General features: G+C 44.5%; 2 protein-coding genes across 5 annotated transcripts in view; both read left to right on the top strand.

The window, feature by feature from the left end:
• The window catches only part of CARMIL1 (capping protein regulator and myosin 1 linker 1), a gene marked incomplete at both ends in the record, with an annotated part of 248123 nt that extends 246181 nt beyond the window's left edge, over positions 1-1942 (top strand). For all 4 annotated transcript variants that reach the window (XM_080918584.1, XM_080918582.1, XM_080918581.1 and 1 more), the window contains one exon: positions 1809-1942. In XM_080918584.1, the coding sequence (XP_080774710.1) occupies positions 1809-1942 (134 nt within the window). The remainder of the gene's footprint in view (positions 1-1808) is intronic.
• Positions 1943-13582: 11640 nt separating this feature from the next.
• SCGN (secretagogin, EF-hand calcium binding protein) overlaps positions 13583-23060 on the top strand; it is a gene marked incomplete at both ends in the record, with an annotated part of 34825 nt that continues 25347 nt past the window's right edge. Inside the window, 3 exons of the mRNA XM_080917599.1 lie at positions 13583-13664; positions 14758-14828; positions 22683-22775. Coding sequence (XP_080773725.1) covers positions 13583-13664; positions 14758-14828; positions 22683-22775 — 246 coding nt within the window. The remainder of the gene's footprint in view (positions 13665-14757; positions 14829-22682; positions 22776-23060) is intronic.

The raw sequence follows: 23060 nt of genomic DNA, 5'->3' as shown, positions 1-23060 counted from the left end.
TATAAAAGAACAAGGTTTTGGTTTAAATTAGAATGCAGAAGTTCTACAAGACAGCACAAGTCCCCTCTACTTTTGAGGTTGGGTTTCTTGCCAGGTGTCCTCAGGATAATTTTATTTCTTCTCTGCTCCCAGCGTACACCCAGTCCAAGCTACAAGCTTAAAAGACTCTCTGGATGTGGACATCAAATTGCTTTTCTGATGAAAGGCAAAATACTTAGAGACACTCATTTATCTTTTTTTCCCCTCCAAACCTGGCTTATCAACAGCTTCTAAAGGCCCAATCACACAAGTACATTTAGTTTTTTTTTTTTTCCTTCCAGTAAAAGAATTTAAAAGCAACTATTTGCTTCTTATGTCCCAGCCCTCTCTGAAAACTTGCTGAAAGCTACTGTCAAAAAGAAGACTGGGGACTGGAGAAAGGGTTCAGTATTACAGAAGTCAGGAGTTTGGTCCCCAGTATCTATATCTGGTGGCTCACAGTAAATTCAGCCTTTACGGGCACTTGTGTGTGCATGTACACACACATACATCAAATCTTTAATTACTTGTTTTTATAATGAAATGGAAAACTCATTGCCACACACACACCTCATTTAAGGATTTTGGATAATTTCAATGTAATGCTATTAACCGAAAATCACAATGCCTTTTGTTAAAAGCTAGAATGTCAACTGAATCCGAAAGAGACCCTTGATATATTTGTTTTGATTGTCCCTTCCTGAAACGCTAACTTGATGTAATCATTTAAACCACAGTGCTCCTAGCAAGAGGAGTTTTAAAAATATAACATAAATATCAAAGTAGTCAGAAGCAGAGAGTGATTCATGTGTTCATGTGCCTTTCCTGGGACTGGAGACTATTCCTGTTTAGATTCCTGGGGTTTGGGGGGGGCAGAGCAGCTATGGTTTTTGTTTAAGCAGCTTTCATAAGTGGCGTGGGTTTGGTATTTTTAGCTCAGACATAGGAGCAATATTAAATATTGTTAAATATTACTGGAGTTTAGCCTCTGAACCAAATCCTTCCAGGGAGTAATAACAGAGAAACCAGGATGTAGGTAGAATGAACATGGGCTCTGAAGAGAAAAAAAAAAAAAAAACAGACAAAATCTGCCTGTGTAATTGGGAAGAGCACCAGCCATGACACGGAAAGTTCTAGATAGATAAACAATAGCCCAGTCCCAACCAAGCTCAGCCCTTGCTGCAGTGTGATACCTATCCCCTGTTACCCGACAGAAACAGCCAATGGGAACGAGTACTTTACCTGCAGGGTTGAATCTGTCAGACTTAATATGTAGGGAGTGAAGCGTCGGGGTCTGAGGCACAGAAAGAAAGGTCTGTCTGAGTAGGCAGCTTCTAACCATCTGCCTAAGGCATGACACTGGGACACAGTCCAGCCAGCATCTCTGCAAGCCTCTGTGTGCCCTGTCCTGTGTGCCGTGTGAAGGGGCAGTCTTGGCTGTGGAAGCCACCTGGCTCAGAGCAGCCTCGGCGACTCCCAATGGCCTCTCCCTCTGCTTGCCTGCCTCCTCCACCTCCAGTGCCCGTCCTTATCTATGCGGGGCTCACCCATCATAGACTGGTCTTGCCCATGTCTGTTTGCTTGTGTCCATATGCCTGTCACTGGTTTGTCCTCAGTTTCTGTCTAGTGTGTGTCAAAGCTTAGCGCAGGTTTGTTCCTGAAACCACGCCCATCACGACCACGCCCACCCCCACTTCTCACGGCCCCTCCCTCCCCTTGCCTGACTGTTCACCAGGTATTGTTATTGCCTTGTCAATAAACTGTGCCTCTTCCTTGCCCTCTGATTTTAGTCTCGAGGAGAAGCTGGGGCCCAGCCCAGGAGTATCAAGAACAACAGCAACGGAACTCCGGCAAAGATGGTCATCAGGGGAGCAAATCCAATGACTCTGGAGAAGAGGCAGAAAAAGAGTTTATTTTTGTGTAATGGTGCCCACCCCACGCCTTCCATGCAGGGGGCTCTCTTCTGCCCTCAGAGAGGAGCTGAGAGTGGTACCCCTTCTCTCTTGGTGCTTTCTTCTTCCTCTTTTTCCTTCTTTCATATATATATGAAAATATATATCATATATAATATATATATGAGATATATATATTATATAATATATATATATTAAAACAAATTTTTGGTCTTTCCCCCATTCTTGGCATTTGGTTTCTAAACATTATTTCTAATGCCTTCAACAAAAAGCCAGCAATTATCCCATGGGCCCTACTTGAATTTCTCTGAGGCAGCTACACATTGCCCTGCATGGTGAGTTGTTTTTGGAAATTGATGAAGTAACTGGACTCACACCCAGGTAACTATCCAGGAGATCCTGGGGTACTACAGGGTGTGTTTGTGTCAGACCCACACATGGCTCCATATAGCAATTTATTCTTGATGTATGCAATTGCACATTGTAATTATATTAACAGAGCACACTAATAAATAATTTGTATAAATTATATATATATATTATATCTTGGGCACTGTTCTTACATTCTTTGGTGGAACATTTCCTTCCCCATGTAGAATTGTACATTTAAGACTTTGTTGGTAACATTTGCAGACCATCAGCAAGCACAGCTGAGAACAGAGTGTGAGAAGCCCAGGTTCCTGTATATAGTTGATTGGAATGAGGTCTTATGAATATTCATGTTTTGGAAGGCCTTTAATTTTTGTCCACTTATTAGTTTTTAATGTGTGGTTTTTAAAAGAAAATTTTGGCACCTGTAAAAAAAGATCTAAATACTACTCTTTATAAAACATCTCACAAATATTCACTTACGTTACAAGCTGAAAATATTTTATTCATATGTATATTTATACCAATAAAATGATTTTGCAAGTGGAACTTGACTTCTAGTTCTTTTGTTAGAATGGACTTGACGCAGTGGGCCTGCAGCTTATTACTAAAATTTAGAGTAAACCCAGTCCAGGGATAATCATATAATCTAGAAATTTTACTTTCAAAATAAGGATAATTTGATAATTCCATAGTCTGCGCCTTGCACTGGGACACAGATGAAATTTACTAAAAGGTCGCAGAGTTCTTTGTATGCTCCCGTACCCCACTCCATGGATTTAAGATCATGTGAGCAGTGCCCGCTTGAATCAGGCAGTACGCTTGCCAGATGGGGTGGTGGGGGTGGGGGGGGCAGCAACACAAATGGGACTTGTGTGGTGTCACTGCATGCTTCACTCTCTTCCCTTTGCCACCCTTGGGTGACTGGCCTGGGAGTGAGTCCTGAAGGCTGTACCACTTGATTTCATCATATGACCTCAGGTGTGGCCAGTGCAGACGTGACCAGGCCCGTGTTGGTACTGCAGTAGTGTAAGGATAAAACAGGAATGGGTGTGGACCTGCAGGCACACTCTAGTGGTTTAGTCAGCAGTACCACAGCCCAGCTAAGCCCACACTGGGAATCAGCAGCCCTGGTGAAGATCTCAGTCTGCCTCCCAACATGGGATGTTCTGGAAGTCTCAGAAAGTGACATTATACAAAGCTTTGAAGTGACTCCAAGTACAGGAACTATGTCTGATTCTTGGGTACTATTATTTGGAGACAGTTATAATCGAGGACAAATTTATTAGTGTTTAAAAGGGAAAAAGATCAGAGATGCTGAGCATCTCGGCAGCTGCCTCAGGAGGGAGATGAAGAAGAGAGGAAGCCCTGCCTTTGAGTCAGGAAGCAGCTACTTGGCAGGGGGGAGGTAGCTTCAGAGAAGTTGGGAAAACAGTACAAAGGACCAGAGAAAGCAACACAGGCTTGGGCCAGCATTGCAAAGAAAACAAGTTGTTACACCTTTCTGAGTGGGGACCAGAGACGTCAGGGAGACATAGCAGAGTAGAACAGGCTGGGAGTAGCTGTGGTGTTGATCAAGGAGCTGGAGCTTCCTCTGCAGTAGGAACTACTGTCGGTGTTTAAGCAGTGATGTGATCAGAGCAATCGCTGAGTATCTTCAGACTATGGAGTAATACATTCCTTCATACCTCGTCACCTTTCGTCTATCAGTCCCCAAGAGCACAGGAGGAAAGGCCACTGTCTGGTACCTGTGACCAGATACCATTTGCCTTCATTCCTAAAGCTCTTGACAATCCAGTGAAGAGCAGCAGTTGTCAGTTAGAAACAAGGTAGAGTCAGATGCTGGGAGAGCAACAAAGTTCAGCTGCAGGACCCAGACTAGGAGGCTGGCGGAGGGCCAAGGCTTCAACAGATCAAAAGGCCTATATGTGAAGAGCAAAGGGGCCCTTAGGGAGAGCATGAGCTCTTATCCCAGTGCTGAGCTGTGGGGGTTTTATTTTGATGCTCTGCTTGTGCAATATGCAAAACCTGAGCTAAGGGTAGACAGGGTGTTCATACCCATCTTGGTGATGTGAAATGGGGGACGCTTACATTGTGTGGCTTTACTGGAAACCAGTTTTCCAATCATTTCTTTACTCGGCTCACCATCGGCTAGTTTGGGTCAGTTGTCAGTCCTACATTAGAAATGACGTTTCAGTTTCAAATTGGCAACTGGAAAACCAGAGGAGGATCCTGGATGGGATGATGGGCTCGTCAGGAAGAACAGGATCCGAGAGACGAGATGTGGCCATGACTTTGACCCTTTCCTGTGGTCGGCTCGTCTTGTGGATTGCTTGTTTTAAAACTCCATTCATCACCCAGCCCTGGGTTCTCAGAGAAGAAATACAACAGAAAACCTCAGCGTCCAGCAGGGCGCTGATTTTTTAGAAGAGTTTCCTACCCTCAGTTTCACCTGTCAGAATCCTAACTTGAGATGACTTTGGAAAGATGGTTGTCCTAGTCTCTCTGCACTTGTTTGACTGAAAGAAAAAAAAAACTACCACAATGGGTCTGCAGTGAAAGTCACCTGGCCTTCATTTATGGACACAATACCTTGTGTAGCTTGTGGGGACTCCTGGTTAGAAGAGGCCTACCTGCCAAAGGAGACGCAGGGATGTGTTGAGAGTTGGGTGTGTAGTCCTGATTAGAAAGCTGCTGACTTGTGGTGCCAAACACCTCTGCTCACGGAGCCCCCACTTACATCACTTCCTTATTTACAGTCCCACCCTTTCTAATTATCCCAACAGAAACATGCTGGCTAAAAGGTTATGGGTTCTGGGCTGAAGGTGCCTTTGGATAAAAGACTATCCAAAGTGTTACTTACACCATAGACTTACGGTGGCAATATACCAAGGTCTCGGATGGCAGATCGGGCCACGGTGTTTAAGTATACACAGCATGCTAAGGCCTCCCATGAGAGCTCAGTGCCACAGGCAGAGTTGGATTCTTTCTAGGTCTGAGGAAAGGGAGGTTTTTATACACATGGTTGATGAACAGCCCATTGCATGAGTCAGGCTGTCTCAGGTTTCTACAAGGCATAGGAGATGGAGTTCTGCAGGGCAGTACCTGGTACACAGAAGGCAGAAGCAGGAACCACACTCCATCCCAACTTATTTCCAGAAAGAGCTGAGAGAACATACCTGTTTCTATCCTGCTGGGCCTGAGGAGAACGTTTTTGAGTTGGCCCTAACATCTCTCCATTGTTGGGTCATGGGTCCTGCATCCACTCCACCACACAGCTCGGCCACTTGGGAAGGCAGGATGCAGAAGTTTGACTGCACCCAATGCTGGGCCATAGGGAAGCCCTGGGACACCGCTCCAGGGGTGGAGAAGCACAGACTGAGGTGCCGAACAGCTGGAGCTGGCTTGGGGGTTCCCGGGCCTGTGACAAGGATGGGGTTGTGTGGTTCTCAGGCTTTTGAACCACCGGAAGCTGTGGAAGAGCTGAGGATGGAGTCATGGAGTCGGGCTGTGGGGAGAAGGGGAGGAGGGAAGAGGGGAGCTTTGGCTGGTCCCAGGGGGACAGTCTTTGGCTTGACAGCTGCAGAAAGCTTCTGCTGGAGAATGTAGCCTGGGGCAGCCCTAACAATGGGACTTGAAATTGGTTCCTATCTGGATGGTATGGAGTGGGACAGATTCCAGTGTGTAGCTGGCCTCCAGGGGGCATGTGTCACAGAGACTGGATCTCCCAAGTCAAACCCTCAAGCCCTTTCCAGCACAAGATGCCAGTCTCTCCCTTTCAAGATCAGAGGATCTTCCCTCCCCTTCTCTACAGCCTCCTGGCACTTCCCTCTGGTACTTTCTGGTGAGAGGGAGGTACACTTAGGGGACGCTTAGGTACTCTGAAGGGGAGAGCTTTACAGGAGCTCTCCTTGTCATTAGCCAGTGACAAGCGCTGAGTGACAGTCACATGCTAAACATTAGTACCAGAGTTGCCCATCTCTGAGGGGCCAGAAGCCCAACACCACGATTGGCTTGTCCAACCGCAGAGCCTCTCACAAGGGCTCATAGTCTATTCCCAAATGCTCAAGTTGGTGGTGCTCCATCTTTTTTTTTTTTCTCTCTTGTGGCCACAGTAGCTTCCTAGTGGGTCCTTTAGTGGCCTGTCTTCTTCAGTTTAGCTGCTGCACTCTACAGTATATGCTAATACGATAGTCTTAGAACTTAAGGGGAAAAAAAAACATTTCTGAAATTTACCAAAGCACTGTTATCCAACACTTTCTTGTGAAGAAGGAAAACAGTGGTAGGGAGCTTTCTGAAAGTCCCCCAAAGATGGAGATGATGACGATGGCCAGATGTTGGCTCTGCCAGGCATTCTCCATGCCTCCTGCCTCATCTGAGCACCAGAGCAAGCCTGCAGTATAGGCACAAATCAGATCTTCCTGCAAATAAAGTAGCCCTATACGGTGTGTTCTGTCAGGGACACAAGGTGAGAAAGGAATTCTAGATTGTTCTGTTTATGGGACTCCTAAGCCTGACTTCAGTGGACGTCTGAGCAGATTTCTAGAAAAAGATTTACTTTTCTAAAGAAGTTGCTCTTACCTGTCACTCAAATATATTCTTGGGAAAACTCCAATTCCTCTGGTCAGAAGTTGCCCCTCCTCTGTCCCAAGCAGGCACTCGGGCTCCTACTGTGATGTGGAGCTGAATCTAGCTGTTCTCCACATGAATCCCACCCTGTACACTTGTCTCCAAATGAAATAGTACAGCCACCAGACCATAAGCTTGGGCTGGCATTCCCAGCGTTTCCAATAGTGTCAGACACCACAGTCCAGACCTGGCTCTGAGCTCAGCGGCCTCCCAGAAGGAGGAGGGAACTTGGGAAAAACAAGTAGCCCAGAGAGCCCGCAGGTCTTCATCTTGAAGCTTAAGGATGTAAAAAATTATGGTCTGTTCCGTGTGATTTTCAGAAGACACAAACCTTAATGCCTCTGTCACTCTTCCTGTTTCCCATATGCCCGTAGCAGGACAGGGAGAGGGAAGTTGTGGGCGCTGTGCTCTGCCATCCTTCTGTGGTCGGGAAGCGAGGACACGGAGCACTGGCCTGTGTCTGATTCTCCTCATGCCCTCCAGATGACCAGTGTCACCCAAATCTTAGGAGCATTAGAATCCCGTAAGCAGCCTGTCAAAACAATGATTCCAGTGGGCATGGGGGCCCATGTCTGTACTCTTTATAGAGACTGAAACAGGGGGATTGCTAACTTGAGGCTTGCCTAGGTTACACAATGAGCCTTTTGTTTCAAAACAAACAAGCAAAGCACATAGAGCATTGAACAATGTAATTACTGTATGTGAAACCGATAGATTCCATTTTAAGCACAAGTGAGATATTTGTGAAAATTTATAAAGAACCGTTCAATAATCCTCGACATGTGTGTAGTGGTGGTTCTTATAGATCACCTTCTTCATCTAGGTTAGAATTAGGCTAAAGATAAACCACAATCAAGTTATTTAGAGAACATACATACATACAAACATATATACACATATATACACATAGGAAGCAGGCTAGATCAAAGGAAACCAGAAAGTGATTAGAAGAAAGTAATTAAATATAACTCATGGGCTGTGCCTAAAACAACAGCTGGAGGAAACATAGCTTTTAAAGAAGTATATCGAAAAGACAGCAATTTGCAAATCAGTAGGTCAAATACTCATATAATCAGGTTAAGGGAGAAATGCTTCCTGAAACAGCAATGTTTGGTGCACAAAATTTAAGGTCAATGTGGGAAGGAGTTGGCTGAGTTCTGTCCCAAATTCTCACCTAGATTTAACTTTAGCCTCTATTGATTTAGAAAATACTATGCATTGGACATGATTGTAGTAGTAGCAAATATCTGTGTAATTACAGTACAGACATAGAACCAGAGAGGAGAAAGTGAAGAGAAAAATGTAAATGCTATACTAGTTTTATAAAATTAATTAAATTAGTGTGTGTGTGTGTGTGTGTGTGTGTGTGTGTGTGTATGTGTTTGAATATGAGTACAGGCACGCTGCAGCAAACATGTAGAGGTCAGGGGACAATCTTGGCTGTCAATCATCTCACCTTTTCTGAGACAGCCTCTTGTTCACCTTTGCATATGGCTGACTGGCTGGCCCTTAAACTTTTGGGGACTCTCCTGTGTCCATCCATCATCTCTCTCTGGGAACGCTGGGGCTATGTCTGCATGTTATTGCTTCCAGCTTTATGTGTTTTCTGAGATTCAAACTCAGCTCCTCATGCTAGTGCAACAAACACTCACTGAGTCCTCTCTCCAGCCTTAGACTGTTTTTTGTATTACTAAAGTTGTGCTAAGATGCTGTATAAGTAGCTGGGAAAACATTCCAAGTTCCTGCTCCTGTTAATAGACCTGCAGGCATAGATCATGGTGCTGAGCATTAGCATATGCTATCTGTCTTCTCCTATGACATAGTAACATGTAACTCACTGAGGGAAAAATAAATCCCATTAGGACAATATAAAAAAACAAACAAAAAAAAACCCCAAAAACTCAACTGTGCACAAGGATTTTTGGAGAGACACATGCATATCAAAAACTTGACAGCCCAACTCTTTAAAATCCAAACTTTAAACAACCAGAACAAAATAAGCTGCTTTGTTTTAAACTTCTTTGAAATAACTTCTTTACAATGAATGGCACCCAGGCCCTGTGCTCACTGCCTAGCCCAGTGGGACAGGTTCAGTCTTCTGCTTTACCAGGAGTAGAAATTCATGGAGTCAAGATGAGAATCCATTCTTAACCATACATGTTAAAGGCTTCAAATGTTATATATTGTTCTGTCCAGCACTTGTTTGCAACTATGTAACAAGGACATAATTATGAGTGAACAAACAATGTTGCTGATAGTGAAAACTGGGTGACTGTTGCAGTAAGTATTAACAAATAAAAAATCGGTTTATCTCTCTATCAGCCCTGATATGGAGCCCCAGCACCTCTGGCGCTTGATCAGAGCCAACATGGCCCAACTTGTCCGCACAGCTCCCTTCCCTGGTGGTTTTCTACCACCTGTTCTCTGCCTCCGTCCCGGGGTGTTTCTCTACCCCAAAATCCCACATAAGTACAACTCAACAGCCCGATAGCTTTTTCATACAAGTTTATATGTTCAACTCTCAATCCACAAACCCGCTACACAACAAGATTACATCAAATAGACAAAGATACAAACTGCCCTTCTATATGAGATGCTGGATCTATAAAATCCTTAATGTCCATAGCTATTTAACCCCAGTTAATATCACCTGGGTCTACCTGGTCCTTGGGAAACTCCGTCCTCTGACCTCCTCAGACCTCTCAACCCTCTCCACCTCCCTAGCCCTGCCCAGTCACTGGCTTTCCTTTATTTTACTAATTAAAATAATTAATTATTTTATATAATTGGAGTCACTCTTGGGGAAATTGAATTAACTTTAAAATACAAACAGCTTCAGGACAATCTACAGGTGACAAAGCAGGACTTTAAATAATAATGTCACCACTGAGATGACACAATAGGAGAGTATTTAATGACCTGATTCATGGCATTCAGGCCAATGACAGCAGACAACCCAATTTTTGTGCATATAAAAAAGCCAGTAGTATGTATATAAATGTTATTATTGTTGGAATGGAATTATGAGTTGGAATCATGAAGATCTTCCCCATTTTTGTTGTTTCTGAACTCTATTATTTAAAGAATGTGTACTTGTTGTATGATTGGGAAGGAAACAAAACAGAAATATTAACATATTATTTCTATAACCAGTGATTTAAATGTTTCCTAGGTTAACACTGTTCCATTTTGAATCCACTTCCTTTGCCCCTCAGTAAAGATGGCTTCTGTGAGTGCTAATTGACTGTGCTGCCCGTGAGTGTGAGCATTCAGTAATGACCAGGAAATGATGCCAGAGAAAGCAGTTTGTGTTTCTAGCTCAAAATATCATTTAGTTTATAAAACGGTGTAGATATTTCAACTTAGAATGGAATGCATGCATCAAGGTTAATTAGCAATGCTTCAAATTACAGACTACTGCCTGCTTCTTGTGCAGCTAACCATTAATTAGCTATGCTAATGAGGAAAGCAGGAAATGACTACAGGAGGGGAAAAAAGCCTCCTCAGCTAGGGCAAAGAGAAAAAGCCTTCATTCTAGGCCTCGGTTTCAACCACCGATTGTTAAGACAAAGTTGACCAGATTGGTTTAAAGAATACACTCGTGTTTTTCTGTTTTCAAAGTTGAGGTACTAATAAAAAAAAAAAGTTACTTGCTTAGACATTTGTTTTCTTTTCAGACTGTCCTACCAAAAAGCCATATCAAAATAACAATAACAAAACGACCAAAATGTAAAAAGAACAGAAAACCAGCTGTAAAAGTGTGTTGGTTACAGTACAACCCCCAGCGGAGATTTGAATATGCCACTTAGAGTCTGACCATCTCCTCTGGAGTCTCTGTGGGAGAGGAACCAGTCAAGGAGCATCACGCTTCTCCTGACGTTGTGTTTTTATAAAACAAAGAGCGGGCCAGGATATGTTTGGTAGAGGCGCGGTATGGAGAGGTGGAAGGGGGTGGAAGGGGTGCCTCCGCAGGCCTACACTGACGCTTCCCTTCCCCCTTGAGTACCAGCCTTTTATCCTGAGTCAGCCGTACCTGGCTGTTGCCAGGTAACTGCGGGGCGGAGCCTAGAAGGAAAGCTAACACCTGCTGCTCTTGTGAAGCTTTGCTGATGATTAGCCAGGGAAACCTTACCAAGCAGCCTTGGCTCAACTGCTTCAGTACGTTTGGACCTTCTCATAACTGTTCTTTCCTCTGCTCAGAGTTTGGATGATGTTCTCAGAGGAAAACTTTACAAGGAGTGGTGGATACTCAAACAGAACCTACCTAGTGCCATGATAGAAGTTTGCATGAAAAAGATTATCCCACTGGGGCAGGCAAGATGGCTTAGTGAGGAAAGGTACTGGCTGCCAGCCCAGTGACCTAAGTTTGCAAAAGTTCAATCCCTAGGACCCACATAGAGGAAGGAGAGCACAGGCTACTCTGGCCTCCCCACGCGTGTGCGGGACTCACACACACGAACACTCACACACATGCACGCACGCGTGGGGCGGTGTAAATAACATGTAATAACATAACTTAAAAGTAGCTCACTGGGTGGAAACGGGGGCTACGCAGAAGCTCCAACTGCCAGCCTCCACTCGAAACTTACTGGTTCCTTGCTTTCTTCAGCACCCCTTGATTGCAGTGTCTTCCATTACTGTTTATCTTCTAATTCTGCTTTGCAGGAAGATGCTTCTGCTGTCTCTCAGGGTCCATTTGATATTAACCTTATATTATGAGGTTTTGTTTGCTTGTTTATTTGAACTACGGTTTCTGTGCAGCTCAGGCTCGTCTGGAAACTGTGCTCCTCCTTCCTCGGCCTCCTAAATCCTGGAATTACAGAAGTGTGTCATCTGTACCATAGGTTTGTTGTTTATCCCATCACAGAGATCGGCTCCTTCAGTTCCTGCCCTGCTTCAGCTCACCACTGATTTGGTCTTGGCCGTGTTTTTCTTTCTTCCATCACTCATCAGAAAGCTAGAGCAGGACAGGCATCGACCTGTTGATTTCCCACAGGCTAATGTTTCTTAGTGATGTTTGGCATTGTGTCCCATCATTTCCCGTGGCTGTTAGGTTATTTCTTCCCCGGTGAGATGAGACAATTCAAACCAGATTAGAGTATATTAAAGGCAGATTTATTGGGAAGCTGCTCTTGAGCGGATAAGTTCACTGTCCTCAAGGAAGAAGGCCAGAGAAGTTGTTTTTCAGGGAGGGGAAGGGCATGTATATGCAGAGAGAAGAGGGGAACAAGAAAATGCAGAGATGAAGAGAGGGAGAGAGATTAAGAGAGAGGAAGGAGAGGGGAGCCTGAGGGGGTGTGGGAGGGCAAGAAGAAAGAGAGGGGGTGAGGGAGGGGAGAAGGGAGGAAAGGGAGGGAGGGAGGAAAGGGAGGAAAGGGAAGAAGGAGGGAGGAAGGGAAGGAGGGAGGGAGAGAAGGAGGGAAGGAGGGAGTACAAAATGTCTGGATTATATAGGGAGGAGCCCTGGGCTGAAATGTTCAGGATTGGGGGCAGAGTATGCCAGGTAAGGACTGAGGGATGCTGGGAGAACAGGGAGCCAGAGCCATGTATGCTTTTGATAGGTAAAATATGTGCCTCAGTGGCCACATATGAGCCCTATGAATTCTGAGCCCTTTCCTGGGTCTAAGCACTTCTCCAATTTGTGACTCTAGCACTTTCTCTATGAGTGACGGTTATAGTTTTCATCCCTTAACCTAAGCAATACTCAAAACTCGTAAAGTTTATTTCACCAATAAGTTTCTATGGGACATCAATCATTTTAGTGTGTGAGTTGTCCTGTTTACTATATACTGTGCTAAGAGTTTAGAACATCTGTATTTAGCCATTAAAACAAGCCCACGAGGAAAATGCTGTTAGTCTCAAACAGCCAAAAACCAACAAAACAAACAAACAAACTGCTTCTAAATAATTTGTCTAGCATCACATCTCAGTTTCAAAGCTGCATTTTGAACCCAAAGTGTATCTTCTTCTAAACTATTTAAATATTATTATACACAACTCATATTTGTCTGAAATTTTAAACAGCTCACTTAACATCATGACACACGAGGCTGCTCTTGGCTCTACATTCTTCAAATGTTTCTTATCTTTTTATACATCCTTTTCGGAGAACACAGTCACTCCGTCGGAGGCCCCTTCTGAACACCTTCATTTCTCTTCTGCCCTTCCCACCAGTGTGTGGTCGTCTCATCTGATTCATAAGGTACCAGCGCTGACACTGTTTTCAACCCTCAACATGAACAGCCCTTTCCAGAAAACCCCTTGAGACATTAGTTTGAAAGGTGAGTCAAACTGAAGAGAATGTTTTCGTGAGTTTGACAAACAACTTAAACGGAAAGGCAGTGAGCCGTGGACAGGAGAGACAGCTCCCAGTTTCTTTCTGTCTGGTTCCTGACGCCCTCCTCACCCCACCCCCTCCCCCTACCGCTAACAGGCAGGAGCCCCGCTGAGATCCGCCCGGCGTGCGGGGCGGGGCTGGAGGACGCCTGTGAATCGCCTCCTAGAGCCTGACTTCTAGGCTGTGGAACTGCTGAGCGACACCAAGGAGCCCGAAGCCCTCGAGCCGGCTTTGCCCGCTGGTACCAAGCTAGAGAGGAGGAAGTGGACCAACGAGTTGGGAAATACTGCGAGGCGGGTTTACCCCCATCAGCACCATGGACAACGCACGCAGACAAACTCTAGCTCCCCTGGACGCTGCCTGCTTCTGGCAGGTCTGGCAGCGCTTCGACAAGGAAGGTGAGTGCCTTCGGTCATTTGAGCGCCTAGGGTAGACACAGAGGGAACTGAATTTCTCCTAAGCGCCTTTTCCTATAGGAAAAGTTGACAACTGAGTGCCTGGTAAATAGTACACCCAGCATATGCTGGCGTTACATATCAAGAAAGCTTCTGAAAAATTCTGGGTGGACTGAGGACTTTCCTGCTTCCCAACCTGTGGCTGTGTGAGTGACAGGCGGTTAACATATTAACAAACACCATCGCGTATAAATTCTAGGCTGTTGGGCTGAAGCTCAGCAATCTGTGGTGCTTTGTAAATGCGACAGTTTTTCATTAGGGACTGTCCTATTGCCCAGTCCCCGTTCTCTACAGGGAAGGATGAATTTTAGCAACATGCAGATTTATGTCCCTCTACTTCAAAACATGTCCTTGAAGATAAAACAGATATGTTTGCCATTTGGCCTTGTCCATTGGTAATTACACACACACACACACACACACACACACACACACACACACTGCCTGAAAGGCATGTTTACACACATAAGCTAGGATATAGTATTTACCCCGCTCAAGATATTAGTAGACAGATACAGAAACAACAATAACAACACTGTGTGGGGTACAGAGAAGGCTCAGGCACTAACATCATATACTGCTCTTGTAGAAAACTCAGCTTTGGTCCCAGCACCTATGTTGGGTGGTTCCCAAACACCTGAACTCAACTCCAGGAAATCTGATGCTAACTTCTGATTTCTAAGGGTAACTACACTGACTTGCACCCACCCTCACTCCCTAGACATACTTACATTTACATAATTAAAATAAAATGCAAACCTTTTAAAAAGCAAAATGGGAAATATAAAACTGAGATCAACCCCAAATCTAAATAGCAAGCTATGGTGGCAACATGCCTGTGATCCTAGCAACTGGGAGGTAGAGGCAGGAGCATCAGAAGTTCAAAGTGTCCCTCAGCTATGTAACAACTCTGAGGTTAGCCTGGGCTCTATGTGACACTGCTTCAAACCTCATAGCTGTAATATTCTTTTAGACAAATACTGTCACGTTTATTCTATATTAGTGACTATTATTTGTGTTTATATTTTTGCATTAGAAAAGGGTTACATAAAAGAGACAGAGCTGGATGCCTTCTTTGATCATTTACTGGCAAAATCTGGCACTGAGGTAAGTACTCAGCACGGAGCATCCGAGTACGTGTCTCTCAGAGTCTTGTGCTGATTTGAACCTATAATCCTATATGACCTCTTTTTTTCTTTGCATGTAACATCTCTCCCTCTCCTAGCAACATAAAGAGACTTAGGCAGGTTTTATCAAAGGTACCATCACATTAGGCACGCTGGCCACTGATTTTCATCAAAACATCTGTCATGCAGTTAGACTGTCTACCTTTGGTGGACACATTTGACTCTTCCTTGGTTACATCTCTGCTAATGGATTTCAACAAGAGGGAGGATAACTCACAAATCAAAAGCACAAAGGGGTAGAGAAGATATTGTGAGTTTTAAGGTCCCAAGTTCACACATGACAAACAAACCGTTTAAAGTCATTTCCTCATGATCCGTTTGATTAAAAGAGGTTGTAGATTACTAGTGAACTGCTGAACCAGAACAAAACCAGTGTCCTCCGAATCAGACATGGGTGTGAAGCAGTTCACTCAGATGGTAAATCTGGCCTAGAGAGATGTGGATCTGTTCTTGAAGGCTCCTGTACCAGATGAGAGGGGGAAATGCCATGGAGACACCAAAAGGCTGTGATGGATGTTCAGTGTGGAGAGAACTCCTTTGGACGGGTGGTCATCTCAGGAGGAAAGGTTCTGGGACTGCGGTGTTTACATAATTGCCTATCTCTAGGTTTCCATACTTTACTTGGAGGAACATTAAGGGTTACAGAGTGCCACTTTGGAGCCATGGAGATGGCCGTGGATTCTCCACCTTCGAGTTCAGGGAAAAGGTGTTAAAGGGTGGGACAGCCAGCTAAGAAATGGAAAGCGAAGTGAAACAAACCAGAGTCACAGCTTGGTCTCCCTGTGCTTGCCTCTCCTATTCTGTGCCGCTTTTGTCTCTCATTGCTCTGTCCCCTTCTGCGTTCCAGTGTTTATTATTGTGTTCCTTTCTCTCTGACCTTTGGGCATTTCTCTTGTATCTTCAGCCCCCTTCTGGCTTCTATATATTTCCATTCTGCTTTTCAAAGTTTTCTCCTGTCTCTCTTATCCCCAAAGTCTCTTATTCCTCTTTTCCATCTCTTTCCTGTGTCTCTGTTCTGATTCTATTTCTGCTTTTTATTTATTCTTTCCTCTCAAGCTTCCTCTTCTCAACTCCTGGTCTCCTTGTCTTTTGGTCTCAGGGTCTCTTCCCTTCTCTCTCTCTCTCTCTCTCTCTCTCTCTCTCTCTCTCTCTCTCTCTCTTTCTCTTTCTCTCTCTCTCTGGCTATGTGCACCTTGGCATGAGCTATGGGTCTAGCTGAGGAGGAATCCCACAGCGCAGGCTCCTGTTATCCCTTTGTCACCCAGTTTCCCATGCCAGCAACCGACCCCGAAGCCTCTGAACTTGAATCCGTACATGCTCAGCCTGTTGTTTTGCAGGAACCCATGATTCAGGCAACATTTACTCAACTGTGGGTGGGGGTAATTGACGAAATCACACAGAGGAAGATCAGATCATGCAAAGCTCCTAGACTCTAAGATAGGATGGTCATTTCCAAAGAGAAACATCACGGATACCCCAGAGCAAGGGTTTTGCTGGCTTGGGTAGCTCTATTGTCATAGTGCTTGCCTAACATGTATAAAGCCCTGGGTCTTATGTCCTGTGTGGTATGAGCCAGAGATGGCAGCAGACATCTGCGATCTCAGTACTTGGGAGACAGAGGCAATGACATCATCAGTTCAAGATCATCTTCAGCTACATAGCATAAAAAGTTAGAGTCAGCTTGAGCTACAGGAGACCCTGTCTCAAATAAATCACACACACACACACACACACACACACACACACACACACACACACACAACCACACAGTATTTGTTTATTCTGAGAGAAGGATTCTAGGGTTTCTAACAACGAGCTGTTTGTTCATCAATATCACTGAGCACTCAGACTGCATGCACTAGCCTCTTCCATAAAGCCTCTGCTGGGGCTGGACTAATGGGACCATTAGCTGTCGTGGTTGCTCCTGGTTACCCAACCTCATGCTCCTGCATGGTGATGGCCTGGAACCCTAGCAACCTGACTAGGGGTGGTGAGGACACGAAGGAGGAACAGACACAGACACATGTACTGAAAAGCCACAGTCAGGTGGGCTGCATACAGTCTAATGAAATCCATTCCTAGTTATGTAGTGCTGATTAGAACTCTCCGTGTTTTCATAATGTCCAGCACAGGGGAGGAGCTAGATAGTCTCCGGAGAAGGTGTCTGTAGGGGAGCAGTGTCAGGCTGTGAATGCCTGGGAGAAGGAAGCTGTGGCTGCCAGGGTTTGCACACGGCTGACATTTGCCCTCAGATCAGAGGAAGACTTTGCTGTTTTCCCTCAGAGATTCACCCTCGGAGCAGGGTTTTGCCAGTGTTCCATGTGTCTGAGGCATTGGTCTTCGCCATGTGACCATGTCAAGAATCCTCATGCAGTCAGGACTTTATCCTCTCTTTACACATTCATTCAGGGTTTCTTGGATCCCCACAAACCTTTTCTTTTCACATGCTTAGAACTAGTCTCTACATTGTAGCTTAAGCTAGCCAGTTCATTGCTGAGTGGCAGTCTCCATGGGCTGACAATACTCCATGCTGGCCTTCTTCCTCTGCTCTTCAGGTGACACATACCTTTCAGGGCCTAGGGAATCCCACAGATGGAACTCTGGGTTCTTTGGCACTGGGTACAGGAGATGGATGGGTAGTCAGGGGCTCAGTGGTTAGAGATCTAAAAGGACAGAAGTCAATGCTCAAACTAAGGCTGACCACTGCTTTAATAGCTTCATGTTGACTTGCCTTGACATCTGATTTTCCATTAACAAAGCCATGGTTGTTAACTTCCCATGACAATGCCCAGACCAGTATAATAAACAATTCATTCATTCAACAAAAACTCTGTTCCAGAGATGAATAAGTGATCACTGTCCTGGCATGGGTCTTAATTTTAAAATTAGCTGAACTTTGTGCTGGAGGCCTTCCCGGTTCAGTGCAGTTTCTATACGGTGCACTTGTGTTCTCCAAGAGAACCAATATGGCAGCCGCATTGATCTGTGATGGTGGGTTAGAGGGAATGGCCTTATGGGTGGATGGGAATCCCTATGCCATGACAGGGATAGTATGGTGCTGTCCGAGTCCTAAAGCTTTGGAATCGGGAAAGCTGACGACCTCAGAGCTCACTTACAGGCAGGAAGCCTGAGCACTCAAGGAAAAGGTGCTGAAACAACCCCTGGAGGCCAGGGACCAGAAAGCATGCGTTTCTGATATTCACGGCAGGGCATGAATGGGTGCTCTGCGGTTTTTAAAGCATCGAAGGGAGGTGAGTTTGCAATCTGTGCTCATTTTCTCTCTCCCAGCCATGAGGATGGCACCCGCTCATGCTTCTCTGTTACTCACTCTGTGATTCCATGAAAAAAATATGTGACAAAAGCAACTTAAAGAAGGAAGGGTTTATTTCAAGTTTAACAGCCTCATGTTGACTTGCTTTGTGTAAAGATAACTGACTAGCTTATTTAAGGATACATTCAGTTCACCATGCCGGGGAAGGCAGTTGGTGAATGATGTTGCTGGTCACATGTGTATCCATGGCGACAAAGCATCGAGAAGTGTGTGTTGGTACTCAGCTCACTTTCTTAGGTTGATTTAGTGCCAGACCCCAGCTTTTGGGGTGGTGCCATCTACATTCAGGGGTGGAGGTGGGGTCATTGCTCCATAGTTAAACTTTTCTAGAAACAGCCTCACCAACTTGCTCCAAGGCTTGTCCCCAAATTCATTCAGCTTCACAACTCAGGTCACTTATCACACTCTCCTGGTCTACACATGTTCCTATCTTAGAATTCCCTGGGAACATCTCACAGACTGACTCAGTAATGTTTGTTAAGTTTCTAGGTATTCCTTAATCCAGTCATGTTGGCACCTAACAGAACCACCATCACCCAGACAAACAGATGGCCTATAGACTGGGACCAACATGCTGCTTAAACACCCTGTTCTGGGTTTTAATGTCCACAGCATGTGGACAGCCTCGTCTTACTCCTCCCATCTCACTGGAAGACAGCATGAGTGGAACGTGCATTCTAGCGGACGGAGGGTCTACCGTGCACATGTTCTCAATGCTGTGTGTCCTTGGGCTCTTATCTTTCCCAGCCTTTCCTACGCAGCCCTTTTGCCTAACACTCATCAATGGGTCACAGAAGATACATTTCTTAGTCATGCAAAAGCCAGCCGCTGAGATCAAAAACAAACTATGGCGATTTTCAGCTGTGAGAGCAAGTGTTTCCAAGTCCTGACCTTTGGAGACTATCATAAGCCATGCTCTCCCCGCACAGGTTCTGAGAGTAAAGGAAAGCATCCAGGAAGAGAAGGGGGGTTTCCAGCATCACCACAGGGGCCCACAATATTTTCTCAGTGTGACACACATACACAAAAAAAAAAAAAAAAAAATCCTGTTTTGTCACTGGAGACTTTAGTCTCAGCTTACTAATATACCTCCCACATTTTTCATTTGGTGCGAGCTCACTTGGGAACAAGAAGGCCTTTCTCTATTCCTTGTTGATAATCCTCAAATGAATACATTTGGTTGATGTATTTGCAGAGTCAATCTGTCCCAGTCCTCTTATTTTAATCATTTAATCATTATTTTAATCATTCTAAATATAAGACCAAAGCCATCAGCTTGGCAGATGGCTTTGGTGTGGCTACAGCATACAAATCCATTTGGTTAATAGGTTGTCTTGATATAAATACTAGCGGTTCTTCTTTGGCTTAAAATAGTTGCTATTTTAGTTGATCTTTAGTTCCTACAAATAAAGTTTTTTTGGTTTTGGCAGAGCCTTATTTCTGTGAAGTTCATTCCAAATGAAATGTATTCCATACTTACACATGGACACTTGATGAGACATTGATTTACTTGCTTCTGTCTTGTGCATGAGTTTTTATGTTTGAGTTTCCTCCTTCCAAAGGTAACAAGTGAGAAACAACGAAACACAACTCCATTTAACATTTTTTTTATCAGTATCTGGCCTGTATGTATATATACCAGTGTCCTCAGAGGTCAGAAGAGTAGGTCTGATCCTCTACCGCTGAAGTTATCGATGATGATGAGACACCCTGTGGATACTAGGGAACCTAATTGAAGTCCTCTGTAAGAACAGCAAATGCTGTTAATGACTGAGCCATTTATTTAGCTCCATAACTCCATTTTCATACTTGTTGATAAATTTGCTCATGGTTGAACATGGAAGAAGTAAATATTGATCAACTGACACCAAACTTGATGGACCCCCATATTTTTTCATGTCCACTTCAGTCTGAGAGGCATGGGAAATGACCAGATCCTTAGTTTTGAGAAGTTTCTTGCAGAACAGAATGTTTTTACCATGACCTAAGAGAACCTAGTAGCTCAAAGCATAATTTATGAGCATTTCCCTCCTTGTTTATAATGCAATATCAAACACACACTCTATCTTCTTCCTATAACTAGTGAGGCTGAAGTGCAGTGCCAGGGACTATGTTCTAGAAGTGATGCATGGGTCTTCCCTAGCATGAAGTACCAGGACTTCCAAGGATGGACTTTTAAGCTTCAGGGCCTTATACAGTTTAGAGCTAAGCAAGAATGCTCATGGACTGCCCAAGTTCAAAGATAGCAATGAATGAAGTTCAACCAAAATTATAAATGTAAAAATGATTTTAATTTTCTTGGTAATTCGACCACATGGTTCTCCAGTGTGAACTTTGTAGGTGGCAATGTCTTGTCACATGTCAAAAGGTTGGACACACCTGAGATATAAACATGTTGCTCAACTAATTGTTGAACCTCTCTTAAAAAAGAAAAAACAGTATCAAAGCAAGTCTCCAAATTGTCTCCAGATTGTTTGAATTTATTGTTTAGAAACCATCTGATTCTAGGCGTTAATGACTCTGCTGGGCAGCCTCTGATCTATCAGAGGTAACAATGTTACTCCAGGGAAGTACAAGAGTATACATTTCAAACTGTCACATTAGTCTGTATCTGCAGTGCCCAGCATCTCAAACCATCCTTCTTTCCTGCTTCAAGGTGGACAAAAGGAAACAGCAAGCTTCTGAATCCTGAAGCAATGGTGCCTCAGACACTGATTATTTTCCCCTTCACTCTTCTAAATCACCAGAACTGATCTGGAGGCACATACACTTGACTGAGGCTAACAACAGGCAGTGGTCATGAATTGGATATTCCTCTTGTCAGGTTTCAAGATGAGAAGAGGAGTTGGGGTTGCTCTTCAACCTAGTTTTACACTACTAGAAACAAGTGCCACATGAACAGCTGAAGGAACCAGGACAAAAGGACACTGCTGAGAGGCCAGTCAAATGAAAACAGAGATGAAAACTACAGCCAACACAACACATACACACTCACATACTAACACACACACACACACACACACACACACACACACACACACATACACCCACTCACACACACTAACACACATACACACCTTCAAAAAAGAAAATGTCAGGAGTCTAGTAGTGCAGCCAAGGGCTGCATGGTACAGGGACATTCTTCTGTCTCCCATAGCTGCTGTGAAGACTTGATGAGCTATCCTTTATGGAAGAGCCTAGCTTTATGCTCACCTCCTGCTCGTTACGCCCCAATTTGTATTTCCCTGCCAATCTTCTACGCTCTGAACTCTGTCTAGGCAGTTTCCCTTCCTACTGTCACCAGCTCCTCACCATTGTGGATACCTCTCAAAGAGAAGCCCAGTGGAAGGAAAAGCAGGGCTAAGATGCCCCCTGGCAATCTATGATGAGGGCACAGGCTAGGCTTACCTTGCTATTATGTTCCGAGGGCTGGCATTAAGTGCGGCAAGTATGTGAAGGTGTTCAGTAGAAATCAGAGTACTGGGGGCCAAATCTGGGCTGGGCTAATTTGTCTTGGGGGCATCCTGTTTTGGATGAGGCAGGAATAATTCCAAGCTTCTTTTTTTTATCTGAAGACTTGTATGTCCCAGCACTGTCTACAACTATTCTCAGGAACTGCAAGGGAGAAAGGGCGGCATCTGGGTTAGTCAAGGCCAAGGAGCAACTTCCCTGCACATATAGAAATGAGTGGGGTTTCTGGGGAGCCCTCTAGAAGCTGAGTCAACCTTACCACGGCACCAGCATGGATGACAGGTATTCAGGTCACACCCCCTTTGGCCTGGTACTTCATAGCTGATGGACTCAGAGCTTTCTGAGAGCGATGCTCAGGACAAATCATTTAGCATAAATTCCAACACCTATGGGCTCAGAATTAGGCGATGTTTGGATCACCTCTGCCTCAGCTCTTGTGAGGCAGTTCCCTCTTCACTGCTAATTATCCGTAGTTTCCCCTGCACTAACCTTGACCTCTCTAGAGATACTTGAGGAGAAACAGGAGTGAAGGATATGTTATACTTGGGAGGAGCTGGGATACCTTAGATAACGCAGCATCTACTTTATTTCTTTGTGTTCCTCTTTAATTATTTAACTTTGAGGAGCCCTCAAAGCTGGACTGTTTAGTTAAGAAAAGGAAAAAGTAAAACCTCTGAATTCTTGGAAAGAACTCTTATATATTACTTATAACCACTCCTTCCTTTCACCCAAATAGATGATATTTAAACATGTTCTTTAAATACCCACAATAGTCTCTAAGCTTCTTTAACGTCAATTTACTTAGGGAGGATATTGATAGGTGGCTGATTTGATCAAGAAATGTTCGTCACTGCTCTGTTTTCTGGAAAAGACAAACTCATTAAACGGTTAGAGCAATGAATCACCAAGCCCTATGCTTTGAATGCTTGGGGTTGTGGTGGCTTTAACATAAATATACTTGGTTTGTTTCAGGACCCTCTTATGGAAGAAAATGTGCAGAAAGTGAAAGAACAGTTAATGGCCGGCCACGACATCTCTAAGGAAGGTCGCATACTGATGAAAGAGGTAGTTCCATGTCTACACACCCTGTGCCCTTAAGTACATGAGCAGCCATTTCCTATAAAAGACAATGGAAGCCACACATGCTCCTCCATATCTGGCATCTCATTGTTCAGGGTGCCGAGGCAGGAGGACTGCTGCCACTTCAAAACCAGCCTAGGCTACTGAGTGAGTTCCAGGCTACACCTTGCCTCAAAATAACAAAACCACCAAGAACAGCAACAAAAAAGACAGTAACATCTTGCAGTCAACTGGGCAATCAGATTTGGGGGGGGGGGCCAAGGCTGTTGG

Source organism: Micromys minutus, assembly GCF_963924665.1.
Source record: "Micromys minutus genome assembly, chromosome: 6".
NCBI classification, from domain to species: Eukaryota; Metazoa; Chordata; class Mammalia; order Rodentia; family Muridae; genus Micromys; species Micromys minutus.
This window is presented reverse-complemented; position numbering and strand designations above follow the sequence as displayed.